This window comes from Lagopus leucura, unplaced genomic scaffold (assembly GCF_019238085.1).
Source record: "Lagopus leucura isolate 7727_CA_CO unplaced genomic scaffold, USGS_WTPT01 Super-Scaffold_806, whole genome shotgun sequence".
Classification (NCBI taxonomy): domain Eukaryota; kingdom Metazoa; phylum Chordata; class Aves; order Galliformes; family Phasianidae; genus Lagopus; species Lagopus leucura.
The window spans coordinates 5,085,551-5,112,705 of NW_024962260.1; the positions used below are offsets into that span (position 1 = coordinate 5,085,551).

The 27,155-nt window shown below is 54.3% G+C and overlaps 1 protein-coding gene across 16 annotated transcripts in view; it reads right to left on the reverse strand.

The window, feature by feature from the left end:
- Window positions 1–1,968: 1,968 nt before the first annotated feature.
- Window positions 1,969–27,155, reverse strand: part of NCOR2 (nuclear receptor corepressor 2) — a 163,922-nt gene continuing 138,735 nt past the window's right edge. For 6 of the 16 annotated variants that reach the window (XM_042865994.1, XM_042865999.1, XM_042865998.1 and 3 more), the window contains exons 24-47: window positions 26,775–26,914; window positions 26,598–26,703; window positions 25,903–26,007; window positions 25,237–25,340; window positions 23,297–23,447; window positions 20,435–20,587; window positions 20,008–20,094; window positions 19,322–19,599; window positions 18,018–18,381; window positions 15,847–16,074; window positions 15,438–15,683; window positions 15,181–15,330; window positions 14,617–14,751; window positions 14,349–14,511; window positions 13,418–13,851; window positions 11,955–12,098; window positions 11,703–11,875; window positions 11,180–11,373; window positions 9,776–9,925; window positions 8,835–8,980; window positions 7,642–7,695; window positions 5,428–5,655; window positions 3,938–4,117; window positions 1,969–3,855 (exon numbers count right to left, since the gene is read on the reverse strand). In XM_042865994.1, coding sequence (XP_042721928.1) covers window positions 3,680–3,855; window positions 3,938–4,117; window positions 5,428–5,655; window positions 7,642–7,695; window positions 8,835–8,980; window positions 9,776–9,925; window positions 11,180–11,373; window positions 11,703–11,875; window positions 11,955–12,098; window positions 13,418–13,851; window positions 14,349–14,511; window positions 14,617–14,751; window positions 15,181–15,330; window positions 15,438–15,683; window positions 15,847–16,074; window positions 18,018–18,381; window positions 19,322–19,599; window positions 20,008–20,094; window positions 20,435–20,587; window positions 23,297–23,447; window positions 25,237–25,340; window positions 25,903–26,007; window positions 26,598–26,703; window positions 26,775–26,914 — 4,289 coding nt within the window. In that variant the 3' untranslated portion in view covers window positions 1,969–3,679. The remainder of the gene's footprint in view (window positions 3,856–3,937; window positions 4,118–5,427; window positions 5,656–7,641; window positions 7,696–8,834; window positions 8,981–9,775; window positions 9,926–11,179; window positions 11,374–11,702; window positions 11,876–11,954; window positions 12,099–13,417; window positions 13,852–14,348; window positions 14,512–14,616; window positions 14,752–15,180; window positions 15,331–15,437; window positions 15,684–15,846; window positions 16,075–18,017; window positions 18,382–19,321; window positions 19,600–20,007; window positions 20,095–20,434; window positions 20,588–23,296; window positions 23,448–25,236; window positions 25,341–25,902; window positions 26,008–26,597; window positions 26,704–26,774; window positions 26,915–27,155) is intronic. The other 10 variants (XM_042866009.1, XM_042866006.1, XM_042866004.1 and 7 more) reach the window with 6 other exon arrangements.

Consider the following 27,155-nt stretch of genomic DNA (forward strand, 5'->3'; position numbering starts at 1 on the left):
TGTTGGCACCTACAGATGCACCCCATCGCTGCAGGCTCCCCCCCACCCCCACTGCCACCCCCACTGTGCCACCAACTTGCTCTCCCTGGCGTTATGCATGCAAAAGAAGCAGGAGAGTTGTATTTTGCTGGCAAATAAGCTTTTTTTTTTTTTTTTTTTTTTTTTTTTTTGGTTTGTTTGTTTGCTTTTTTATTATTTCAACAGTCAGGCAGTGTTCAGCCACTGCTGCCCACACCGCTTGCTGGTGGGCGTGCTGAGCAAAGTAACAGTGAACAAGCCCTTCACCTTCAGCAGCAGAACATCTCCCCTTCAGAGTAAGCTGGGTAAATATTTACACCTCATGGTTTCTATGTACAGCCCTGTCTATCATACAGCTCACTTCAAAACAGCTATGCACAGTTTGGTCGCACAAAAAATAGATATCCTTCCCCTCTTCCCTCCCCCTCCCCCCGGTACAGTTCAAATAATAAATTGCCCAATAATTTGTTTGTACAAATTACAAAGTGGGTTAATGTTACCTTTAAACTTGGGTTGTTTGGGGTTTTTTTTGATGGTTTAACACGCCTTCCTCCTCCTTGACTGCTGGATGGGGATGCACGGTGGTTGGCAGCACGAGGACGCATCGGCAAGGACCTGCCATGGGATTTGGGGCTATATGGGGTGCTGGGGGCTGCAGCCACAGCAGGTGGGTGATTTGGGGGAAAAGAGGGTGACAGCAGAGCCTGCGACCAGCAGGGCAAGGAAGGGCAGCTGTGCTCACAGCCTGGAGGAGCAGCAGCTCCCAGCTTCCCAAAAACACAGCCTCACGGCCCGTCCCTCTGCATGGCCATGCACCTCCTTCCCAGCGTGTGGTAAACTCATGGATTTTACCCAAGTTAATCAACTTACACCTGGAGGGTGCTTTCTGCTCTACCAAAAGCGGCTCAGAGCTGCCGCCTCCTTGTTTGTCCCCCTGTGCTGCTGGATTGGGCCTGCGGAGGGACAGCAGGGACAGAACAGGACAGAGAGCAGCAGGCAGGGAGGAGAGCTTCCCCGGGTGAAGCCAACCCCACACGCACTGCCAAAGGCAGCTCCTCCTGTCCCCTGCCTGCAGCCAGGGACACTCCCAGCCCAGTGAACCAACGGCCCCAAAATGGCGGACGTCACCTCACCAAAACCTCACAGCTTTCCACAGCACCGCAGCCCCTCACTGTGGGCTCAGGGAGCCCTGACAGCGCCTTTGCTTTGGGCACACGAAGGGATAACGAGAAGAAAACAACCAGGCTGTGAGGCCTCCTCAGGGGAGGCGGGGTAACGTGACAGGGCTCAGGCAGCGTGCCTCAGGCCGGGCGGCACGGGATGTCCCACAGCCAAGCCCTGGCGGCAGCGGGGTTGGCTACAGCCAGAGCTTGGGGGAAAAGGCAGGAGGAGATGTGACAGGATGCCCTGGCCGGGTGGCAGCGCCATGACAGCAACCCAAAGGCTGCCCGCTGCCGCCCTCACAAATGCTGTGGTGAGGAGCGCCTCGGCCCCAGGCTGCGTCCCTCAGTGCCAACACCGGCATGGCCAGCGCTGCCAGGGCTGCCCCCCATCCAGCAGCTCCACGAAACCTGCAGCGACCTGCGCCTCTCTCGGCCTCTCTTCAAGACACCAAAGCAGCACTACTGTGCCAAGTGGTAACTTTATTCTTTGTTGTGTTTTTTTTTGTTTTTTTTTTTCTTTTTCTCTCTGAAAAGGTTGAAGAGGCGGTTTGGAAGATGGGTCGAACCTGGACTTTTCCCAGAAAAATCTGTGACACTTTGAATAGCGTTATGCCCAGACATCAGCTCTGTCAGCTCTGCGTCTCAGAGCCGGGGAGATACCAGCAGCAATAACCTGGGAATGGAAACGCTTCCACGTCGTTGTGCATTGTCTTGTTTGTCTTTAAAAAAAAAAAAAAAAAAAAAAAAAAAAAAACAAAACACAAAAAAAAAGACACAAACATCGATGAACGTTAAAAACCTGTACATTGTAAAAAACAAAAAAATCCAAAAAAACAAACAAAAAAAAAACCAAACCAAAAAACCCATACCCCAAACAAACAACAAACACCATCGTTCTCTTGATTTGAAATCAGAATCATTGCAGGGGGAAAAGAAAGAACCATGGAGAGGTGACCGGGCGATGCTCACTGCCTGGCAGGTCAGAGCTGCTGCGGGCTGCGGGAAGTCTGTGCCGTGCTCTTGTTTCCTCTAGCGTATAGAATGCAAAGCATTTAATACTTTTTTTTTTTTTTTTTTTTTTTTGCCATTTTTTTTTTTTCCCCCGGAGCGAGAAAAGCAGAAGTGAATGAAAAAAAAAAAAAATCTAATATTTTTGTTCTTTAACCATGTAACTGCAGATATGATCCAACATCATGGAATGAAAAAAATAATGTAAAGTAGAGCATTCATGTGTATCACAAAAATACAATAAAAACTTTTTTTTTTTTTCCTTTTCTTTTTCTTGTTTTTTTTCTTTTTTCTTTTTAAATTCTCCTGTGAGCTCCCTGCCCCGCTGGCTCCCTGCCGCGCTGCCCCACACCCGGCAGCTCCGGAGGGCTCTGGAGAACCAATGCCTGCAACCAGCAAAGGCTTTCTGCTCAGTCAGCAGCGGTGTACGTCATGGGGGCCCTGCAACCATGGCAAGATTATTTTTTAAACTAAGTTTATACATTCTCCTGACTTACAGATGACTTTGATGGATCACTGTTACCATCTCTTTTTTTTTTTTTTTTTTTTTTTAAACATTTCCATACAATGGACAAACACATCAAAGCCTGCGTGTAAGAACAGAACCTCTTTTACAGCATGTAATACTGTGTTTTGTTTAAGTCCTTCCTTGCGTAAAATATCGACATAATTCACCGAAGGTATCAAAAATATACCCTGTAGACCAATACAATTTACAATTGCCTTTTCTCACCATTCAGAAAACAATGCACTTAAAGCAACCGAGCCCGTCTGCGGGCAGCACGGGGAATCTCCTCCCACACCGATGGAGCCCAGGCCCTCTGCCACCGAAGGGACAAGCAATATTCTCAGAAATGGCTCTTCACGCCCTCCCTGCTCCCCCAGCTGCGTGCAAAGCGCATCGAGCTGACGCGTCCTGCGCGGCGGGGATGGCAGCTCCCACCCTGCCGAGGGAAACCAAATCGGGTTCAATCCTATGAAGCGTTTTAAATCTTTTGTTTTTGTTGTTGTTAAACCGTTTCAAGGTTTTGTGTTTCCGTGGCACGGCCCCACGGAGCCCGGCGCCATGGAGCAGAGCGTCTGTGTGCGCGCAGCCCTGGGACATGGTGTGCAGGGTCACTGCCCAGCAATGCTGGCAAGGACAAAGATGGGATCCTTGGGTTTTGTCTCGTTAAGGCTTCTTTTTTCTTTCTTAGACTGAAGAAGATGCAGACGTTTCCAGATGTTGAGAACAACAAGAACAACGACAACAACAACAACAAAAAAAAAAAACAGGAAAAACAAAAAAACAAAAAAACAAAGAAAAATAATCCCCACAATCCCCACCAAACTGGCCGGTTGGGAGAGGAAGGAAAAGAAAGAAAAATTAAAAACCGAAAAAAAAGCTCTGCTCCTGCATCTTTGCTCATGAGAGCCAGCGGGGCCAGGCCCCGGGCACCTCGCTCCCCGCGCCTTCGTTTTGGTCGCCGTCTCCCTGCCCCTGGCTCGCCTCATTCACTGTCCGAAAGGGTCTCGTACTGGGAGCAGAGCAGGGGCTTGGGCTCCTCGTCCCAGGCATGGTGCTGCCCGCCAGGCGTTCCTTGTGGCAGTGGCACAGCCGGGGCCGCTGTCACCACCCCGCTGGGGAGCCGCATGGTGAGCGGGTTGTAGGGGAACGGCGTCGAGCCTGTGTGGAGCAGAGAGCAGAGGGTCAGTGCTGTGGGACCAGTGGGAGACCTCAGGGACATGTCCCCCTCCCCATGCTATACCTGCAGATGACGGCCGGTCCTCCCAGACACGGTTGGTGAGGGGCGTCCTCCGGTTGCAGTCCCCCTCTGAGTGCACCGAGGAGACGGATGGCGGCCGCTCACCAGAGGACAGGCCGGGCGCCGGCGACTTGGCCTTGCGGCTGTTGGGTCTGGCGGCGATCTTTGGCTTCCCCCCTCCTGCTGCAAAGAGAATTGCCTGCTCATCAGCCGGCCCTGCTAGGATGGAGCCGTGACTGACTTTGGGGGAAAACTGGGCACAGAGTGCGTGCACCCCTCTGCGCTTCCCCAGCCCCGCGTGCTGTTTGAAGCCTGCAAGGTGCTGGTGGCAGGAGGCAAGCTCGCCCTGCACGGGGCGATGGGAGCGCCAGGGACCCCATAGCTATACAGGGCTGTAGTCCCTCATTTCTGTGGTTGTTAATCCATCCTTACAGCACAATCTCTGGCCATGTTTCAGCCAGATTTTTAAGGTTTAGGAGACAGAACATTCTGTGCTGGGAACATTAGCCCAGCTAAGCAGGACAGAGCTCCCAAAAGGGGACGGATGGGCTCTTGTCCCACCCCACCTGCCCTAGGCAGACCTCAGCGGGCACAGGGAAGCATGGGTGGCAGAAGCTGCTGGGCTCATGCAGCAGCCAGAGAGCATGCCTGCAGCAAGCTGTGGAGCGCTGGCTGCCAGCTGGGCAGGGCTCAGCACCACATGCCCCCACACATCGCTGGGCTGGAGACTGCCCCAGCACCCATCAAGCCCTCTGTGTGGGGCACAAATGCACACCTCAAACAAACTGGGGCTCCCTTCCCAAGCTGAGGGTGTGCAGAAACGACACTGAGCAAACCCCCCCGAGGCACTAAAAACTCAGTGTGCCCCAGTCCTGTTCTCAGATGGCATCCCCATCTATCCCTCCTGTCTCTGTATGTGAGTCCTCTCTCTTCCTCCAGGCACTGCCCATCTCAGCACTGACACCCTGAGCCTGGGGAGAGAATCATGGCACTCCCCTGTGTCCCCTGCACCTGCTCATGGCTTGGAGCAGCTCTGGAGCCCAGCTCTGGGAAGGCAGTGCTGGATCTGAACACTCCCTCCTGCTGTGTGGGCATGGGATGGGGTTTTATGAACAGTTTGGGGTGGCTCTAAATACAGGTTTATTGCTTTAGTCTTTTGGGTGTTGGCTTCCCCATCCCATAAACCTCCTTTACGTGATTAAAACAAAAAAAAAAAAGAAAAAAGGAGGTATTAAAAAAACACAGTGGGGAATGGGGAAAGGAGCACGGTCAGTGGTTTAGAGAAAGCATCAGCACCTTCTGAGACTATTAAATGAACATCAAACAAGACTGGGATTAATCAGCGGATTCACAAAGCTTGAAGCTGGGGTGGGGAGAAAAGAAAACCAAAATGAACAAAAATGGGGGGAAAAACAAATCCACCCACAAAAGGGGAAACAGAAATGCTGAGAATTAATAATACAGAGAGAGTGAAGGTGGAGAGGGCTGCAGACCTGGCAAGGAGCGCACGTCCTCGTTTCGTCCATCAGCAGGAGTTATGGGCATAGCAGCGGGCAGGCTTGCACTGGCATTCAGAGAGTTAAAAGCATTGGCACTGAGAGGTGAGCGCTCTTCCCACTGCTCGTCATATTTACCCATTAGGGCTTTCCTAATTATTGCCTCCAACCCCATGTTGGTACTGGAATTCTCTTGGACCGACTGGCTCCTACAACTGATTAGCCCTGGGAGATACGGGAAGGGGAGGAAAGAGGGGACGGGAGGTGGGGGGGAGCCAAATGAGAAGAAAGATGGGGGGACGGGGAAAGGGGAGAAAGGAGACAAGGGAGGAGGGAAGAAACAAACAGTCAGCACATTCTCGCAAAGCAACAAATGTTGTCATCTTGTTCTGTAAAGCTCTGCAACGCATGTTGGCCCCCCTCCTCCTCCTCCTCCTCCTCTTCCTCCTCCCCACTCCATCCCGCCCCAGGGCCTGGCAGGGGAAGGGGCTGAGATGGGGCCGAGGGCTCAGAGGAAGTGGGGAAGGGTCTATGCTGAGCCCTGGGGTGCAGCAGGAGGGGGCTGCGCTCCCACCTGGCTCAGTGCCTGGCTGTGGGGAGTCCGCACAGATGCACGTACGGATGCAATATGTTTGTGTGGAGAAACTGGAGGCTGGGGCTTCCCAAGGAGGGAGAGACAGGGGAGGAAGAGGGGGCACTTAGAAAAAAAAACGTAAAAACTGGATTGGAAAGAACTGCCCAGATTTGGCATCAGCATAGGAGGTGGGAGAGGGGCACGCAGCCTGCAGGGCAGGGTGGGTCCTTCAGTCCCTCCTCGCCCCAACCCCCCCATGGGGTCCCCCTGGGCTTGGCCGCAGCTGAGGGACAGGCTGCAGAGGCAAGGTGTATGTCCGAGTGGCAGTGAGTGTCAGAAGCCATGCAGTTATAGTGCAGCGCAGGGACCAGAGGGCACTAGGCTCAGCCACGCGACCGTCATTCCCAACGCGGTGGTTACAGGGAACAAGCAAGGGCAAAATACAGACACAAGAACAGCAGGCCGGCATTAGAATCCCCTGACAGCCCCCAGCTCGCCCTGTCCCAGGGGGTTCATATCCCTGGAAAGGAGCAGGCTGCCCCCATTGCCCCCTCCAGACCCCCCGCTCCCTGTGCTTATGAGCAGCTGGAACCAGGCGATGCTCTTGGGACATTGGGCTTCACCCCATAAATTCTGCCTGCCACAGACGTCCCACAGTGCACTGCCCTCCTGCAGCACAATCCGTGCCCACAGCCCTGGGCTCGGGACCTGCGCTGAGGCAGAGCAGCACAGAAGTGTGCAAGGCACTCCCTGCTCCTTCCCTTGGAGGGGAAATTTGGTCATTCCTCCTCATAATTAAACAGTACAACCCAGAGGCATCCTCCACTGGAGGAGGTGTTAATCATTAAGTATTATTTAATACTTCTCAGTGGGGATTTCCTTTGAGAAAGCTGCTCTGCTGGCAGGGCTGGATCTCCATGGGGAGGGGGGCAGGTACACAGCACCTATGGGATGTGCCTCCTGTCCAGCAGTACATCACAGCTCTGGGAGAGCATGGCTATGCCACAGCACTGCAGCAAGGGGCCCTATCTCCTCGAGGTGCTGCTGGGGGAGTGCATCCACCTCTGCCTTTGGGCAGGTGAGACAGTGAGGGCCGAGTGCTGCCAACTTTGGTTGGCAGAGAGTCCTTTGGGACTCTCCTGTTGGCATTCTGTCCCCACACAGACCTCTCTGCAGCTATGCCAGAAGCTGGTGGCAGAGGTTTCATGCCATCTTCCTCCCTCAGGTTGACCTGCCCCACGTCTGCGAAGCCCCCACTGCCCAACCCTGTAGGACTGCTTTCAATCCCTCTTTGCTCCCTCTCTTCCTTTCCTAGCTGGGCCAAAAGCCACAGGTGCAGATCTGGGGAGGGTGCTGAGCCTGCGGGAAGCTCCAGACCTCCAGTTTAGCTCCTGCACTGCCCTTCAGCTCTGCACAGCTCTGACTCTTTCTCATCCTCTGTGAAGCTCTCAGAGGAGTCACACTGCACGCAACAGCAGGGAGCGACGGAGGGCAGTGAGGCTGCAGCCTCAGCAATGCCACTCTTGGCATTATTGCAGAAGGAAGAACGGAGATGCTCCAACCACCCTATCTTCCTGCTCTGGATAGCTGTGAACTTGGTATGGAATGAGGCACAATAGAGACACAGTATGAGTTACCTGCTCCAGTAATCGCTGGCATATTGAAAATCTCTGTCCCAGGCTGCCCAACATCTGGGGAGAAACAAAGAAGCTCTTGAGTACAGAGCAGTGCTGTTCTGGAGCCATGGAGCTGGGAGAGCTCGTGTTCCACAGCAGCGCCCAGGCTGACAGCAGCCCCCAGCCCCGGGGCAGCTCTGCCTAAAGGCCAGCAGTCACATCTTGGGAAATGGCAGAGAAGCAGATCCCAGGGAGATGCCTTCACACCCAGCACTGCAATCCCTCCCTCCAGCCCTTTGGATTGAGAGCTCTATGAAGTTAAACCCTCTCCCGCCTATGGGATTCCCACAGGCTCCAGTCCTCCATACCCAAGGAGCAGGTCTGGGCAGTGGGGAGGGCGAGGAGGAGGAGAAGAAACGTTACATCAATATTTTCCCTCTTAGCTGAGCTATTTGACTTGGATAATGCTTTCCTTAGAATAACAGAAATTCTCATCAAATAAAAGGTGTTTCCTATTTCTGTATATTTTCCCTTGATAAGGAAAAGTGTGGAAGGTCATGGGGTTTAGCTGCACGTCCCCAAAGGGGCATAACAATACTGTTGGCTCATGGTAACATCATCCAGGAGACGAGACAGCTCAGTTGCTTTTATCCAATGCAGCTGTTGTAAGATGGATTCAAATTGAATTAGTACTGACTGTATAATGCAGGGCTAAATTAAATTATGATCCTATCTACTCTATTAGTGGTTAATGAATGAATGGGCTGGATTTTTAATATAAGCCAGCCTGGTTAGTTTTACAGAGTTACACCAATATTGACGTAAGGATTAAAGTAACGTTTGGGAGAGATGCACCTCAAGGAGGAAGGATTCAGTTTGGCTGGCCATTCATTAAAATATCAATTGCTTGTAAGTCTCCTCCATGCTCAGCTCATTATTTCCTTCCTTTTGAGGTTATCTGGCGCTGCCACAGGGTGGGACTGACAGCCCCACAGCATGGAGATACGCAGCTGGGAAGGCTCCCATCGCTTCCCCAGATGCAATGAAAAGCATTTGGTGCTTGCACTTCCCAAGAAACCACGGCATGATGCAGAGAGCTGGCTGGGAGCTCGCAGCCTGCAACACAACAGCACTCTTCCCCAAACCTCCTTCGCTTCATGTGTCCTCAAGGCTTTTCCCCTTGTGCCCCAAAGTAAAGATCCCCATGTCCTTACTGTACTCCGTCTCATTTTTGTTGGTCGTACTGAGCTTCTTGATGATCTCCTGTTTCTTGGACTTCACCATGGCAGAGTTGCTCTCTGTCAGCTTACTGAAGAAAGCTGGAGGCTGAGTGTTGTTTCCTGGGGACTTGGACCCCATCCTGCAAAGCAAAAAGCCATCAGAAACCTCTGCAATGTCCAGGTCATGATATCCTATCTAGAGCTGCACTTTTCTCTTAGCGCAACTCCTCATCATCAGTACAGGGCTCCTGAGATATCTGGGATATCCAACCCATCATAGAACCATTAGCGTTGGAAAGGACTGCCGAAAGTTGTCTGGTCCCACTCCTGCAGTGCACAGGGACACTCACAGCTCCATCAGTGCTCACAGACCTCAGGGATGGAGCACCACCATCTCTCTGGGCACTCGGTGCAGTGCCTCACTGCCGTTATTGTAAAAAACTTCCTCCTCATATCCGAAAATCCCTTTTTCCTTATATCCTTCCATGATGACCCGGGATGTGACATTGCTTCCGTCTGCAAGAAAAAATCTATGCCCTAATTCTTCCCACCTTTCAATAAATGAGCCCAATTCAACTCCTTCAGACCTAAAAATCAGTTCCCCAAGAGCAGATCTGTTGCTCAGCCAAACATTCAGGGAATCAGTTTCAACAGAAAGATGCCTCAGATGGGACTGAAGAGGGCCCTTGGGAAGCAGCAGCAGAAGGGATGGGAACACAACCAGGCTGCAGTGCTGAGCAGCACGCAGCAGCGTGGCCACGTCCTAGGAGGCGCAGCGCAGAGGCCAGCTCCACGGATGGCTTGTGGGAGCCAGCTGGCCCCGCTGCATGATTATCAAAGCCGCCAACAGCAGAGCTTCCAGCTCAGCAGGGATGGGGCCCAGGGATGGGGTCGTGCTCTGGGTGGAGGTGAGCGTGGGGATGGCTGCGCAGTACCTCTGGTCCAGCTGCTCGCCCTCACGGTACAGGATCGGGTACGTGGCGCTCTTGGCGTGCTCCGCTTCTCCCACGCCGTCTGGTGGAGACACGGGCTCGATACAGTTGTCCGACCCGCCGCCAGCTGAGGCTTTGCTCTGCTCCGGGGACCTGAGGACGGCGATGGGGAGATGCGATCGGTGCACTGCAACACGCTCAGTGTCCGTGTGGGGTGATGGGGAAGGACTGAAATAGCTCGCAGTACAGCAGGAATGAAGCCAAGCTCCCCACCCTCGTGGGCTCCTGGCACCATTTAACACAAGCCCTCGGAGCAGTGCAGTTTGGGCGCTTTTCCGAACTGCAGGCGTTTGCTGAGCAGCGCTGAGCGGAGATGTGGCCCAGATTTCCAGGCAGCAAGCCAGGCAGTGATGCCCCCAACGTCCCAGGGGGGGATGCCACGAGGGAGCAGAGCTGGAGCTCAGCCCCAGAATCTGTCCACTCCTGCGTTTGCAGGGATGCAATTCCTCCGGAGGGTGGACATCAATGCTCTGGGGACACAGCTTGTGATTCTCCACTATATTTGCTAATGCACAGGAGGGCAGCACCCACCATCTCCATCCACTTCACTGCAGGGCCATGGTGGGCCCGTGTGGGACGACCGGGGGGACGCAGCCCTCCAACTGCAGCCTGGGAGGTGGCCGGGGTTGAGCCCACAAGGAATTCCTCATAGGCGGTTCTGGGAATTTACATTTTTGTTCTTCCTATGTTTTTTTTTCTCTGTTTTGTTTTCATCTCTGGCTGGCCAGGGCTGGGCTCTCTCCCCTGACTTTACAAATCCAACCCTAAGACCATGCAGAGCTGAGGGAAATAATGGCATTTACCGACAAGGAACTGTAAATTTTGAGACCTTCTGCTTCCTGGACATACCTGGATTTCACTGAACTCTGATGCTGGGGTGGGAGGACAGACACCATCCCCACATTTCCCACTTTTTCCAACTCAATCATACTTTCTAGTGCTATCTGCATGATTTGGCAAAAATAACAAAAGAAATAACAGTGCTGCCTGAAGCAACAAGAATCACTAGGAACAACGAAGGTAAAATTTACTCTGAACCAGTGGAAAGTATGTTTCTTTGTGGGCTTTTTTGGAACCATTTTTGGTCTGAAAGGTCACTGCTCAGTGCCAGAGACTGAGGATTGAGACAGCAAAAGAAGCAGTGGGCACAAACCAAAATGAGTGAAACTCTATCTGAACACAAAACACTTTTTTGACTGTGAGGGTGCTTAAACACTGGGACAGTATGTCCAGGGAGGTTCTGAAGTCTCCATCAAGGGAGATACTCAAAACCCAACCAACCATGGCCATGGCTACTGCTTGGCAGAACCTGTCTGTGTCTGCTGTGACTCAACTCTCTGAGCTCACCTTTTGCCTCCTTCGTTCTGTGGGGAGATCCTGGAAGCCACTGCATGCTCTTGCTGCTGCAGGTATGCCTCGCTGGGGGTGCGGCGCAGGTCCAGTACGGGGCACGCAGCCCCAGGGAAGGAGTACACCGGGGTCTGGATGTGGGAATTGAGCTGCTGGGGGTGATGGCGTGTGTAGTCTTGGGTGATGACCTCCTAGAAGAAGAAATCCTTGGGTCAGAAGAAGAGTTGGGTTTTATTTCTTACTTTTTACAGGAGTCAGCTAAAGACTAGCAGGAGGAAATTAGGCTGGTAAGGCCTTGCAGGGATGTAACTTCTGTGCCCTGTCAGCAATAGCTCTTGCGATGAGCTAGGTTGGGACACAAGGACCTGTGATGAACGCATCCAATGCACTTTGCTCTCTCTGGCTCTACACCAAGTCTCTAGCATCACTCCCGGGCCCTCCCCACCAGATATATTTCATATAAGCTCTAAACATGGCCCTTCCCTCCTCCCTCCAGAGGAAAGAAAACCAGTTTAATTACACTGATGTGCTGGGCCAGTGTGACCACCCGCTGGTTCATGCCCTTGACGCTCTGGCTGGACTGCAGGGGCTGGCACTGGGGCTGCAGGCCGTCAGGCTGCCGGAGGTGCTGCAGGTGGGCTGCTTCAGGGCCTGAGGCCTTCAGAGAGGCTGGAGAAGGCAAAAAGAGCAGAGCTGAAGTAAGCTGACACTCGTGTCCCGTTTCCCGATGGCTGAACACCATCTCAGCACGGCACCGGGCCCCTGCTCTCACCTTGCTGTTTCTGTCTTGGGTCGTGCTCCCCGTGCCCCTTCTCCATGTCCTGCAGCAGTTTGGCCCCTTTCTCATGGGATAGGCTGGGCGAGCTGACAGGACTCACGGCTTCGATCCGGTCAGGGCTGTATCCGCCGTGAAAGCCTGGATAAAGGTGAGAGGGGCATTAAAATTGGGAGTTACTTAGCTGTTCCCTAGCACTGCGTGGTCGCTGGTGGGCAGCTGTGCATTCAGCAAAGAGGGAAGAAAGAAGTGGACGGGGTCTGGCTGAACCCTAGGGCTCAGTGGGATCTGCACCGCATTCCCGCAGATCTGGGGAATCCCGCAGATGGAGGGAACACGCAGCTCACAGTGACAGCAAAAGAGTCAGGACCCAGGCTCAACCCCTGCAGGTTTGCCTCATGCTCTTCCCCCTCCTCAAATACACAGATGTTCTTTTTGTCCTCTGTCTGCCTTTTAAATACTTTGCAGAGACTCAAGGTTCAAAATGTGCTGATTTGCAATGGATCAACGTTACTTTTTAAGAGTGAGGAAACTGAGGCAAGATGGGTCAGAATTCCATGGAGTGGGGCTAAGGATCGGGAGAAGGTTCTTGTTTTCCTGTCAGCTCAGCCAGGGTTGGGCAACACTCACAACTTCTGCCCTACAGACCCTCACCCTCCTTGTAATCCATTCTTAGAAACCGCCCCTTCCAGGCAGAGCTGGCAATGCTGAGCGGTGCCCAGATGCACCCTGCCCCACTGACACACTGCCCCAGCCCCAGTAGGATGCCTTGGGCTGTCCTGGAAAGGCGACGTGTGGTGAGCCACCCTCACTGGAACGGCCCTCCTTACGACTTCTATGAGCAAGGGTGTGCTGGCAGCTCCCACCTCTCAGGCCCAAAGCTGTAGCAAGGGGACCCGGTCAGAGCCACGCTGAGCTGCAGCCTGTGGATACCCCAACGGCATGACATGAGTGAGGACGTGTGTGCTGAGTGGCCAATGGCCACATCATCCTCATATGCTTGCTTTGCCTCTTTGCTCCTTCAATTTATTGCCCACAACTGTTTGTTACAGACTGCCTGGGAATTTCTAATGGTGGGGAAATCAGAATTAGCAAATTGCTGTTGTCTGTAAAAGCAATACCAGGAACTGCATGACATTTGCAAAACAGAGCTTGGCTGGGAAGTGTGGGAGAAGAGAAGATCCCTAAATAATGACTGCAATAACGTAACAATCGGGGAGGAGAGGGACGAACACACTTCGGGAGCTGACAAAGCCAATAACCAAAATGTACAATTGAAAATAAGAAATAATGAAATAAAATTGGTGCCAGGCCACAGCTCTCTTCCCCCTCCTCCCGTGGCTTACCATCGCTAGTGGAGCTGGTACTCAGCGAGCCTCTTTCTCGCTGTCCCTTATCACAAGACATTTGGCGCATGATAATCACATCTATGAAGTTGGCCGCTGTCGCGGCGGTCTTACCGAGTGCTCGGAGCTCCTGTTCCTGCATGGAAAAGGGTTTACTTTGACTCTTTTCTCTACTGTGCTCAGGGCCCGAGGCTGCGTGCTGCTGGTCCAGAGGGTGGTGGTGCTGCTGCTGGCTTTTCCCCTGTCCTCTGCTATAGTGATGAGAAGAACCGGGTCCGGAGGAAGGTAAAGGCCTCGACTCCATGGCTTTAATAGGTGAAGGCGACTGTTCGAGGCTAGCCCCGCTGGGCAGCTTTGAGGTGAAGACGTTGCTGTCGGTCTGGGCTCGCTCTGCCTTTGATTCCCGTGCCCTTGAGGCCTCTTTCTGCAGGACGGCCGGGTCCAGCATGGCCGCGTAGCCGTCTGCCGCGCTGATGGAGGAGCGCAGCGTGGAGGCTGAGGGGAAGGCTGCGGAGCGGATGGGTGACGTGGTAGTGGTGGAGGAGGTTCTGCAAGGCAAAAGGTGATGGAGAAAAGGTCAGAGAAAAGCACGGGGCAAAGGGGAGCGCTTGGCCAAAGACTGGCACTGTCTGGCTGTGATCCTCAGTGGGCTTTGAGCACAGAATCACAGAATGATTTTAGGCTGGAACCTTAAAGATCACTGAGCTCCAACCGCCTGCCGTGGGTCACAGAGGTGGCACATACTGGAGCAGGTGAGGGAGCTCAGATGAAGCCTCTGCCAACCAGGTGCCTGCTAGAATAGCTGGCTGTGTGATACCTGATGTGGCCTGGATGGATTCACCAGAGAGAACAAAGCCCATGGGACAAACACAGAGACATTCTGTTCCCCTCTCCCCATCGCAACTTTCCTGTGAGTCCCAGCTGTGCTCCTGCTGCGACAAGGCCAAAACAACCCTTCTGCATCTCCAAGGTGCCCAGGAAACGCTTCATAATGAGCAACCTATCCATCCCAAGGCCAGAGGCAGGACGGTGTGTGGGGACGTACCGCAGGACGGAAGGAGTGGGGGTCTCCGAGGAGATGATCTTCATGCTCGTGTTGTGGAGCACGCTGGGGCGCTGCTGGATGGTCTCATGGGTGCGGGGCGAGACGGGAGAGTGCTGGTGGCTGTGAGAGTGCGAGGAGGAACGGCTACTGGACTGCTCTGTACCTGGGGGCAGACAGCCAAGGATTCAGCCCTTCATTCTGGAGTTCTGACTCCACCTCCACCCAGCAAGGCCCCAAGGCGTGGTGCCAGCTCTGCCCCCCAGCCTACCAGGTCTCCAGATAGGCGCGTGCTCCACTGTGGTGGAAACGAGGATGGATTTTTCACGCTCCCTCTCACGCTCACGCTCCCGATCTCGTTCCCGCTCTGACGATCCCGACTGTTTGGTCAAGTGCGTGGGACCTCCTGAAACACAACAGAAAGGCAATGAAAGGGCTGCAAACAAAGTCACTCTCCACAGGGAATGCTGCCTGTCCTTCACATTGCTGAGTCTGCAGAGCAGATAAGAGATGGCTCCATCCAAGGTCACCTGGAGCAGGACAGACTAGAGTGACCTGAGTGACAAAGCCCAGGAAAATCACATAGTAGTAGTCCTGGTGACATCTCCTGGGTCTGACCTCTCACAAAGCTGTTTGCTAGCTCCCACTTTGGGAAAGAAGGAGGAAAAGCAAAGAACCTCCCCACAGCAGAACGGGAGGAGCTGTTGTGAGGAAGTCCTGATCACTGGGTAGGAAAGTTTTGGGATCCCCAGTGTTTCCCAGCATGCTGAGCTCATAGCCATGAATGAGTCCTGCCCAATCGGTTTCCCCTGAGAAAAGAAACCTGCAGCATTACCTGGGGAGAGCGGGGAGCTGCTGTGCCGGCTGCTGAAGGTCTGGGGGGGGCCGGGAATGTAGGTGATGCGGTCCATGGAGGTGGCAGAGGTGCCAGGGGTGGGGGGCACGAGGACAGGCAGGTGTGGCACTTGGGACAGGTCAATGATTCCTGGAGGAAGAAGAGAGAGGACTGTCAGGGTGACAGCGAGGCACTGTTACTTGGCCCCGGTTCCCAAAACGTGGGAACAGCCCCAAACCCTCCTGGATGGGGAGGACCTGCTGCATAGTTGAGTGCGAGCGAGGGCTCACGGGGCGACAAGCCGCGCAGCATGTCTGCCCGCTGCGCCATGGCCGTGGCTGCGGCGTTGTGGTGCATCTGCTGCGACGTGATGTAGTCGTTGATGATGGTCTGTCGGTTCTCCATGGCGGCCGTGTCCGTGTACCCCCGGATGAGGTACGGGGGGTAGAGGTGGGGGTACGTGGGGCTCGGAGCCAGATGTCTCGGCAGGTAGTAAGCAGCGGCTGGGAGAGAAATGGATGGAGAAACGATGCGGTGCTTCCCAAGGAATGGTTTCTGGGAGGTACCACATCTACCACAACTAAACCTACAGCGGTGTTTTTTCTTGGCATAATCTTAGATTTTGGAGCACAATCCCAAGACAACTAGCCCCCCTGCTAATAGTACCTGCTTCCAGTTGGATTCCCCTTGGGATGGCAGCAGGGTCAAAAGCCAGCGGGATGTGTCCTCGGTACAAATCAACCCCGCTCACACCACGCAGCAGGTGCTCATAGGGGGAGATGGGGTGGTGGTGGTCGGGCACAGGGGCATGTGGAGACTTGGAGTTGGTGAGCTCTCTCGACGTGGGGGTGATTTTTCTGTCCTGGGACACTGGCTTCCCAGCAGTGATGCTCCCTGCAGCGAGCAGAAGGAAATGAGTCAGAGACCAAGCACTGCAGCCAAGCCATGTCTCTGAGGGGTGCCTTGAGCCAAGTGTGTCCTCAGGGGACGCCCACAGCTCTCCCTGAACTCGAGGGACCTTTCCTCTTTGCTGTGCTGCCATGCCACATTACACCACCAACACCAAGGCAGCCAAGCCCTGGTTGCACGCAGGAGAAGCGTGTCCCAGCCCATCTGTGCCCCATGAGACATGGAGAGGGGCTCCCACCCTTCACTGCCTGCGTCACACGCAGCCTGGACCTCTCCCTTTGGCATCCCACTCTCTCCATGTAGCATTCAAACTGTCCCACAAGCACAGGACTGGGACAGGGCACAGGCACCAGGTGCAGCACGCTGGGCTTTGCTACGACAGCACTGCATATGGTCCTGAAGGACCCATGCCAGTCCTATGCATGGTACAGTGCAGCATCTGCACAGGGAGGGACAGACAGATGGCCTCATTCTCCATCCCCAAAGGGAGGCCATGCACAGGCAGTTCTTCCAAGTGGGGAGTGGAGCCACAGATGCAAGGAGCAGTAGGACAGGACTTTCCCATTCCTCCACCTCGTGCAACCTGCAAGTTGCAGGCAGCGTTTTGGGGATGTTTGCACCCAGCGATGGAAGTCAGCAGTCCCAGAAACTCCCAGCCACAGTGACGAAACACAGTTCAGAGGGTTCAGGCACCAGCTGCCCTGTCAGCTCTTGCCCAATGCTCACAGTGAGGTTGGAGGAATGTCAGGGCCTTTTCTTGGCTCTCCCAACCTGTGCTGGACATTGGTGGCACTTCTCACCCCATCCGGGACAATGATCACCAGTTCTTGGCTGTAACAACAGTGTGGACAGCAACTGACAGTCACCCCAAAGCAGCGTGAACACACTTCTCTTGCACTAAACTGCACAGATATGAGCCCAGAACCATTCAGAAAAAGAGCCAGCCCATGCCTTCCCATGAGCCCAACGATGTAGGAACCCGCTTCCCTGCTGGCGTTTTGCAGGAGCACTTATTTTCCCCTTGGGATCCCTCCCCACAGCCTGGCTGCTGCCTCCCTCATGCCATCCTCACCATATGTGCAAACCTCATCAGCCGCAAAGCAGCTGAAGGCATTCCCAGAGTGATGGACCTCACTGGAAAAACAGCAGAGCAAAGGGATAAGCTGACCATGGAGACCCCAAATGTGCCCAGAGCCTCATCATTTGGCCATGAGTGATGCTGGAAGATTTCTGGAGAGCTCTGCTACGTGCAGCTCAAATTTATGGTCCTTCAGGAAAGCTGCATCCTGGCATTGGTTTTTGGCAGATGGCAGTGTGTTGTGCAGCACACCCCCAAATCATAAGACTGTTGGTGTAGGACAAGGATTTGCAGGTGGGAGATGCAAACATCCCCCAAACACTGCCACAAAGCTGGAGGAAAGCAGTGCTCCCAGGCTGCTGCAGTTACCCACAGCTAGCAGGCCTGATAGGCAGTGTCCTATGGAATGGGATCTGCACTGCCTCTCGCCATGCTGGAATGCCAGGGACCTTCTGTGCTCTGGTTCTGAATGCATCCCAGCAGATCACTGCTTGGCTCTATGGGCACAGAGGCCCACTTGTGAGAGGTGAGGTGCAGAGGTGACGGATAAACACACCACATTTCCATTTCATTTCACCAGATTGGTGAAAAAGGTGGAAATCCCCTCCACCAGAGCACTGCTCTCCTGACCACCTTCAGAAAGAGGAGTGCCAGGGCCAAGTCTGGCACAAGGAAGACACTCAGGAGGGCAGCAGCCCTCACTCCCATGAGTCAGCCTTGGCTGCAGGCAGGAGTGGGTGCTGGAACAGAACAGGTCAGACAAGCACTTGCTGGGAACAGGTGAGATCAGCAGCGACTTCCCACGTGCCCTGCTGTAAATCCCAGCACCAAACACAAAGTTGGCAGTTACCTTCATGCTGCCGTGGCGTGGATTCCCTTGTGGAGACCGGAGACCCTCTGTGCAAGTGGCTGCTGAATGCCGTGCTGTGCCCAGCCTGGTGGTCCTCGTAGGCAAGGGCACTCTGGTGGGGCTTTCCTGGCTCAGGTACAATCACAGGAGCTCCTCTGGCAATTGAGCCACCCGAGTTGGTCACTGGGCTCGGCCTGCTTTTCAGGCTTTCTTCGTAAGCTCTCTCCAGATTCCTTGGGTCTTGTATGACATCCATTGAGTGCACAGAGTGAAAAGTCCTCCCAGGGCTGCCTATGATGGACCGCACATCGTGCTTTTTGGTACTCGATGAGGAAGAGCCGCTGTCGTACTTCAGTGGGGTACCCTGGGGTCACAAGGAACATGGGGGGTCAAAGAAGCATAAAGCAGAGTTACAGAATCACTGAGGTTGGAAAAGATCACTAAGAGCCCTCAGTCCAACCCCAGCCCCTCCCCTCCATGCCCACTAGCCACGTGCCTCAGTGCCACGTCCCCAAGGTTCTCGACCACCTCCAAGCACGGTGACCCCAGCACTTCCCTGGGCAGCCTGTGCCAGAGCCTGACTGCTCTTTCTGAGAAAAAAGAAATTCCTAATTCCTATTCAACAGCCCACCAAAGTTCAGTGGAACTCACGCTTCCCGCGCCAGTAGGTCAGCACACCAGACATCAGTTTAGTTGGTCAAATGACGAGAGCCATCCGCAAAGCAGAGATAGCAGCACCGCATGGAAACGGGCAGGGTGGAGTGCCCGTTCTGTATGTCTTGTTGTGCTCCAACAAGATGGAGATGAGTCACCACTGAAGGCTGGCTGTGCCCATCACGCCTCTCCTACACATGCCGTGAAATGAGGTAGGACTGCGAGGTGCCATGGGAACCTTGCAAATATTTGCAGCCCAACAGGAGACAGCATGCCACACTTCATCCTAAATACTGGCCTTGCTGAATTGACGCTTGCCCATACAGGGAGGAGACCGAGGCTGTGCACAAACAGAGTCACAGCTGCTGAGGGCACCATGTTGACTTTGGCCTTGGACATGGGCCAAATGTGTCTGCTCCAGTGTGTGTGGACAGGGCATCGCCTTCTCAGCATGCCAGGGAGCTCTGAGGTACTGCATTTATCCACTGGAGGATGGGAAAGCGGAACCTATACCCAGGCAGAGCCTACCTACTGATTGCTGACCGAGCCCTAGAGCCCCCTCTTCTCCCCTTTTGCTTTGGAAGCAGTTCCCTACAAGCACAGCGGGGTTAGTAGGTCTGAACCCACCTGCTGCTCGTCCACATGCTCACCTGTGTGATGGAGCCTTCCTTCAGAGGCCTCGTCAGAGAGATGTCTGGTGTCCGCCTCAGCTCCTCTCGGGGGATCTCATGGATTGACCTCCCTGCTTCCTTCACTGTGGCCACCAGGCCTTCGTGGGCTGGCTTCATTTTCAGGGGAGTAAGGCCCTCGTGAGACCTGACCTTGTACGCATCGGATAAGTCCCGTGGTGGAGTGTTTTCCCTCTTGAGCTGTTTGGCTTCTCTTCTGAGGTAGTCCTCATGGGCCTCCACGTAGGACCGAGGTATTCCTGCAGCCCCAAGCAGACAAACTGAGGGTGATTCCCAGACACACACCGTCCCCATGGGAATGCTCAGTCCAAGGGGCTTCCAGTTAACACGTGTAACTCAAGGACTGCTGCTCAACCAAACACACGTGCAGCTGCATCGCTGATGCAACAGGACTGTCCACCACCACTTTCTGGGCTCATTTCGTACCACCTGCAGCCTGCCTTTGTGCCAGTCAATGGGAATGCTACTCCTGACTGTAGACTGGTAAAAACTGAGCACAACTGAAAATCTCTCACACCTGCAGCTGGACCCCAATATACGCACTGTGGGTTCCTCCTGCCCTAACCTGACCACAGGAACAAGGGGTTGTGTCTGTAAGACTTCCCCATCTTACTGTTGGCCATGGCCCTGCCCTGCTGCAGCCTCACCTTGTGTGATGGAGCCCCGGATGTGGTGCTGCTCCTTCAGGTTATGGGGACTGTGTCGGTCTGGAGGGATGGCTCGACCCATGAGACCTAGGATAGATCACAGTGGGAAACTTGGGTTGTGGCACAGAAGTTCATATAAAACCAATGTATAATGACAGCATTGCCAGACGCTGGGGAGTTTCTAAATGACTTGATTTCTCTTTTTATATGTGCTTCCGTTTCTGTAGTCCTGAAATTGGTACATCAGGACAGAAGCCAAAGGCACACAGGCTGGTCTGTGCCCCCGTTCTGCCATGCTGCCCTGCTGGGATGTGCAACAGGGACCCAGCAAACCACAGCCAGGCATGGGAAGGTTTGATATGTAGGCAAGAGACAAGATGGGGTCTCTGCAGACGCAACAGGGGTGAAAGGCTTTCCCCACACCTACCTTCAATGCTGGCAGACAGCGGATCCCGGGACGACAAGCCACGGCTGATCCTCCCCTCCATCATATCGTAGGTCCGCTTGGTTCCCGTGGGCTCATGTGAAGCTCCTGAGCTCCTGCTGTCTTCTTTGGGACACTGAGAAGCAGCAACTCCACCTGGAATGGGAACACCGAGAATCAACATCAGACCCCACCCGAACAACAGCCACCGCTTGGCAACGCAAGAAACGCTGCATGAGATTGGCTTCCAAGAAATCCAGCTGCTGGCTCTGCCCTCCCTGCCTGCTCTGATTCCAGATCTGTGCCTCCTGTGTGGGTAGAGCATCCTCCCCACTGCGTTCTGCTCCCTCCCTGATGCAGGCAGGGGACAGCTTGGGGCCAGCCCGTGTCGGCAGCTGCACTTCCACTGAGCTCAACCCTGTAGTTCCGGGAAGTTTTGCTGTTTGTTTTCATTTTTATTAGACACCTACTGTTTGGGATCCTCTCCAGTCTTAACATTTGCTGAGACACTCCCTGGGCGAGAAAAACAAGAGAGGGGAGAGGCAAAGCAGAGAGTTCCTTTGAAACAGCAATGAGTGCATATGAGGACTGGGACAGTCAGTGAAAATCTCACACATCAGCGCCGTGATGGGGCAGAACTGCAGTGACCACAGAGCACAGACTGTGCACTCACACAAACATGGAGCCAATTCTTCTGCAAACTGGAGCTGGGATGCAGAGTTTGGGGCTGTGTACACGGGGACAAAACTTACTTCAGCCCTAAGCCTTCAATCCAGCTTCATTCAAGGGCAAAGATCTGGGGGTGCTTGGAAAGCAGCAAGCACTGCACGCAGCCACTCCCCAGCACAGCACATCTGTGCCCTGCAGAGGGGATGCGGCCCCTTTTGTACTGGGGAAAGAGAGAGACTGAACAGAAAGAAAACCACTCCAAAGCCACGTCCCTGCCTCGCAGCAGCCATCCGCAATCATATGCAGCATGAGAATAACCAATCTAGCACAATTCAGCCTGCACATGCTGCAGGATCTCGCCTCATTACAGCTCTTTTATTTTAAGCACCCTCATGACACTAAAGAATTTGCAATTTTTTTTCGGCTTGCCAAAATTCATCATCAACAACAATTTCATTTTTCTTACTTCTTTTTTTTGTTGTTGTTGTTTGTTTGTTCATTTTTTTTTTAACTCTTTGGCTGCAGGAAGGAGCCAGGCAGTGGGGCTGGGCTGCAGGGCAGGGATGGCTTAAGGTCAGATCGATGCTATTGAGCGTGTAGTAGGCTGTTTGGAGGGAAGGCATTAATTCCTCCACACCCCAAAGGGCAGAGAGAGAGGAGATGGCTGCAGCTGGGGACGCCAAGCCCCTGTGAAGGAGATGGAAATAGCTGCTTGCACAACAAGTCCCAGAGCGCTTCCTGTGCCCTGCCTGGCACCAGCACTGCCAACTGTCCCAAAGGGTGCACAGATACACGCCTGCGTGGTGACACCTCTCATCTGGGACAGAGTTGACAGCAAGCATGGGAGGCCGTGGCATGAGGCGGCTTCCACATGGCGCAGCCCTGTCCTCAGAGGCCCTGCAGCCGCCTGCAGGGAGGTGGCACAGCAGGAGCCCAGCAGCTTCCCCCATGGGCTGGGTTGACCCAGCAGGGTGGAAGCAGCTCCTGCCCTCTTAGGGCTGCAGGCATGCGAGCACAGCACTGAGGTGACTGAGAGCAGGATCTGGTCCTTACTCATCTCTGTAAATCTGACTCAGAAGAGAAGTGATGCAGCCCTGTGAGATGGCCATGCCATGCCAAAGCCAGAGCGCAGTTCCAGCTGCTTTTATCCTGGCCCAAGAAGAGCACAGCAGGCATTCCTGGCTTCACTGGAGATGAACACCTGCTTATTTCCCATGGAGGCCACCACAGCCTGAGGACGAGTCCTTATGGGCAGCGCTGCTGTCTGCTGAGCAGGCACAAAGGCACAGAGCAGCTGCTGGCTGCGTGCTGATGCTGCTAACACAGCTCCTGCACCTCCCATGGCAATGTTCCTGTGCAGGGGGTCTGAGTGCAGCATCTGCAGGGCGTGCTGAGCCCTCCCGACAGCAGCACCATCCTCAGTGAAGCCACTGGCCAACATTTGTTTTGTCAGTTCTGCATCTCACTGCTCTCTAAGCAGCCAGGGGTCAGCCTACTAACAAGTAGCACCTCCATCCTGCCCTGGAGCCAGGGGAGCTGGGGGCTCACTTGTTGCCAATCCCTAACGCAGTTCAATTTGTGTCACACCGTCCCAGTGCTGTCCTTCCCAACACACAGGAGTGGGCACAGCAGCTGGAGGCACAGGAGCCCCAGCACGGCACACAGACAGCTCTGTGAGCGAGGCAGCATCTGTCTGTGCTGCTCAGTGTGCTGTGCTGCTCTGCTGCTGGCTGTCACACAGGCCGTGTGGGAAGGACACAGGGCCAAGCTCTTGATGGACAGTGAGCCACCAGCTCCCATGTGCCACAGGGAAACAGAGCCACGGTGCTGCTGTGCCCAAGACATCCCAAGGAGGAAGCCTGATGTCCCAATGTCTCTATGCCAAGCTACCTGACTTGCCTCCATCTCACAGGTTCTTTAGGCTCCGCTTTGGCCTAAGACCTTGAGGATCCTCTTTTGGCACAGTACACCAGGATGGGGCCAATAACACCGTGACCAAGGCAAGAGGACAGCATGAGCCAGAGGGAAACTCAGCTGTAGGGAGGTGCGGTGAAGCAGAGAGAAACCACACTGGAAGTGAACCCATGAGGTCATCCCACCTCACTTCGTGGCCTTTCCCCACACAGCTCCCGACTCCCAGCACCGCTGCACAGCCCTCCAGCACCTGCCCCCAAAAGGCCGAGGGTTGCGACTTACCATCGTAGGACAGCACATGGCCTTTCTTCCCCTCGTAAATGACATGTCCTTTTGGCATGGCATCCTCTCTCACTTTCTCCGCTCTGCTGGGGCTGTCTTCTCCGATTATCCTGGTAATGGTTCCTTTGTACAGCACTTCTGCTGGGGTGCCCTTGGAAAGCCACCAAGATCCATATTTAACAGTGTCACAAGCAATTAAGCAAGCAGTGCGCTCGCACACAGGAACACTCTGTTCCACCGGGGAAGCTGAGCGGAGGAGAGCGCACCCGGCCTCCGCTTCCTGACAGCCATCAGCGAGAAACCTGCGGCTTAATTATTGATGAGGACAATAACGAGGAGCGGTAAGGAGGTACGTGAGCTGCAGAAGGCTGCTGGGAAGAGGCAGGGGTGAGGACAGCGTGGGGATGGCAGGCACTGTGCTCCAGGGGGCTCCCCTTCACAATACCCAGAGCTGGGTGTCCTTGGTGATGTCGCAGCCCGTTAACACCCCTCTGCCACCCTCTGCCATCACAACCTGCTCGGTGCCAAGTGGGAACAGGCACCGTGGGAGCAGCAGTCCCCCTGCTCCATGGCAGGGAACACCTGTGCTGACCTGCACCCATTCTGAGCCTAACTGGCCTTAGAGAAAGCAAGTTAAAAATACCAGCTTTGTCAGCGTTTTGAGATTCTGCAGACTGTTCCCATACCCCAACGTGGAGATACTTGTGCTCTGCACAAAGCCATCTGAGCCACACCAGTCCACAAAACCCCACTGCAGCATCCAGGCTCAGTGCTCTGACTGCTGGCGTGCAGGGTACACCCGGTGCTGGTGTTCCAAGCCCCAGGTAAAGTCATCTTCCTTCCGTGGACGTGCTCAGAGGGGATTTGAGAGCAAATGATGACAGATGGCTTCAGAGCAGAGACCGTCTATTCAAGACCTGCCTCCTGCAAACTGGATGAGTAATGCAAGATCAAATATCAACGACAGCGCTGGGGGCTGCTGCAGGGCTGGGTGCTCCATCTGCACACACACTGGGGATGGCAGTGCCCTCTCGCTATGGGTTTGGTACCTTCAATCCCAAGTGAAACAAAGGAACGTAGGTGGATCAAATAGCTGGATGTAACACAGCATCTTAAACTCTGCTCACTGTCTGAACCAGTGCTCCAGGCCCTCCATGCCTGCCCATTGCTGCTGCAGGGACACACAGGGGGATGCACTGCTCTGCTGTGTCACTTGCAGCCCTGGCAGCTGCTGGATGTGGGGCACCAGGCAGGAGAAGCTTTTGCTCTGAGCCAGGATTTAGGTGAAGGTCCCCAGGGCCAAAAGGGACACAGTCACCCTGCTTGAAAGAAGCATGCAAAAATCTGAGCACGAGTGGCTTTAAATAGCTGAATGATGGCCAGATAAAATCCCTAAGGGAAACAGATGACTTTTTTTTTTTATGCTCTCCGCTCCGTAACCAGATGAGCAATAACTCACGCTGCAAAAACTATTGCCCGCTTGCCAGCTGCTCTTCTAAAGATGGATGGTGGAGATTAAGGCCAAAGCATCATTCTGCTCAAGAGAGCCCTTGGGCAGGACCCACAGAGCAGCACAGCGCTGGCAGCAGAGCTCGTTACCTGACATGCACCCCGCAGCCTCCCCCTCCCTCTGCCTGGGCAGAGCCTTCCACCCATCTCCTCCTCCTCAACACTTCTTGCCCTGGCAGGATTACTTTCTCAGAGCCATTTAAAGCTGCTTTTGCCTGTGCTCTTGACAGCTACTAAATTCAATGGGGGAGCTCAGACGTGCATTGCTGCTTGCTAAGCTCTGCCTTTCTCACAGCACAGGGCTGGGGCCACGCCAGGCTGAGGCTGTCTGCAAGGGATCTGTGATGCTTCCCTGTGTTGCTCAGTCCCATGCCATGTGCCCAATGAGCAGCACCCAGGTAAGCAAAGCCCAACAGAGACGAGGGACCTACATGTGTGATGGAGCCTCGGTACGTGATGGGCGACTCTGGAGGGGGTCTGGATGTGGGTGTCCCCTTGGTGATGCTCCCTCCTGAGGCAGAGCTGAGGGATGTACCTGCAGGACACAAAGGTGGCGAACTGTGATTTGTGGTCAGCCAAACAAGTGTGGGAAGCCCTGCAGGAGATGTCACCTTGCGGAGCCCTCCTCACCCTGCCCCCTAAGGGATGCAGCCATGGGGCTGGGCAGTGCAAGGAGCCATTATTTTGAAGCTCCCAACTCCATGGTGCATTCACAGTAGAGCTGGGCAGATTGATGGGCCTGGGAGAAAGCACAGCATGTCTCAGCTCCTCCTGATGCGATCAGAGATCTCCAGAGAGATGCAGCTCAGGGTGGTTTGAGTTCATTTGTGTGTTATTTGTGCTGGGCTGGAGCCAAGGCACCGTGCACTCTGCATATGGCTACACAAACCTGGGAGAGCTTACAAACCAGAATTACTTAAATCGTGTAAAAGCAACACCTTTGTATTTATTTTCCCCTGCACTGCTATGGGGGAAGAAAAAAGGGAAACCCAGAAATCCACCCAGAAATTCCCCCAGAAGTCCCATGGCAGCCATGGGCAATGTGGCAGTGGAGCATCCCCCCCCCCTCCCACACCAGGATGCAGCTGCATGCTCACCCCGCAGGACGGAGCCCTCTGGGGCCGGCTGCATCACCAGGCTTTCAGGCTGGCTGGCCTGGCTTCTGGGAGAGAGTTGTTCCTGCTTTACTCCAGGAAAAGGCACTGGAAAACACGAAGCACAGGTCAGTGTGGCTTTCATCTTCCTCAGCCTCCTGCTGGCACCTCCTGTGCTCATAGCCATCAATGTCCCTTCAGGGGTTGCAGCGTGGGGCTGGCATGCATGTGCCCCTCCAGACATGGCCCCATGCCCATCTCCTTCTGCTGTAAAGAAATGCTTCCAAATATGCAAACTAAGCACTTTCTTTGTTCACTTGAGGCCATTCACTCTTTATCCTACCAGCCTGAGGAGTGGCAACAGATTTCCTTCCTTCAATCCCAGTGTGAGCCAGGTGGTATTTATAGCCTGGGAAGTGTTCCTGACCAAATTTCCTACACTGCACATACAGAATCACAGAATCTTTAAGGTTGGAAAAGACAACTAAGGTCATCTAGTGCACTGACCAACCCCCACCCCCACCATGCCCACTGACCACATTCCTCAGTGTCACATCTCTACAGTTCCTAAACACTCCAGGGACAGTGACTCCACCACTTCCCTGGGCAGCCTGCACCAAGGCCTGGCTTTGCTCTCCCAAAACATTACTCCTTGCCACGTCCTGCAAGACAGCATTCACCACCCTCTCATTCCTTACCCAGTTTCTTGGGATCCATTGTCAGGGGCAGGCCCATGGTGATGGAGCCGACGGGAACTTTTGCGTGCTCGGAGCTGTAGGGTGTGTGGAGCTGGATGGGCATTCCCTGCAGTGTGAGAGGGGAGGTCAGGGGGCGGCCCAGTGATGTGTCCCCACTGCCCACACCCAAGCCCGTACCTGGGAGATGGAGCCAACAGGTCTCTCCAGCACAGAGGGATGCTTGGTGGAGGAGATGAGAGGAGGAGGGTTGGAGATGCCCGCCAGCCTCTGCAGCCCCGAGCGGGAGCTCTCGTGCAGGTTGAGCGGGATAGGGTGACCTGCGTGGGAAACACGAGTGTTAGCACGACCAAGGGAAAACAATGGGCAAGTGAGAGAGCAGGGCATGAACAGGCTGACCCTGCTCCAGGATCCAAGCAGCACAATCGCTTTGAAAGCCTCTGTTATTGTTTGAATTATTGCCTCTTCCCCTTTGGTTTTGTATCCAAGCTGTGTGCTCTCCAGCCAGAAAGGCACAGCAGAGCGAGGGCTGAAACCCCCACGATGGTGCCAAGGGTGTCT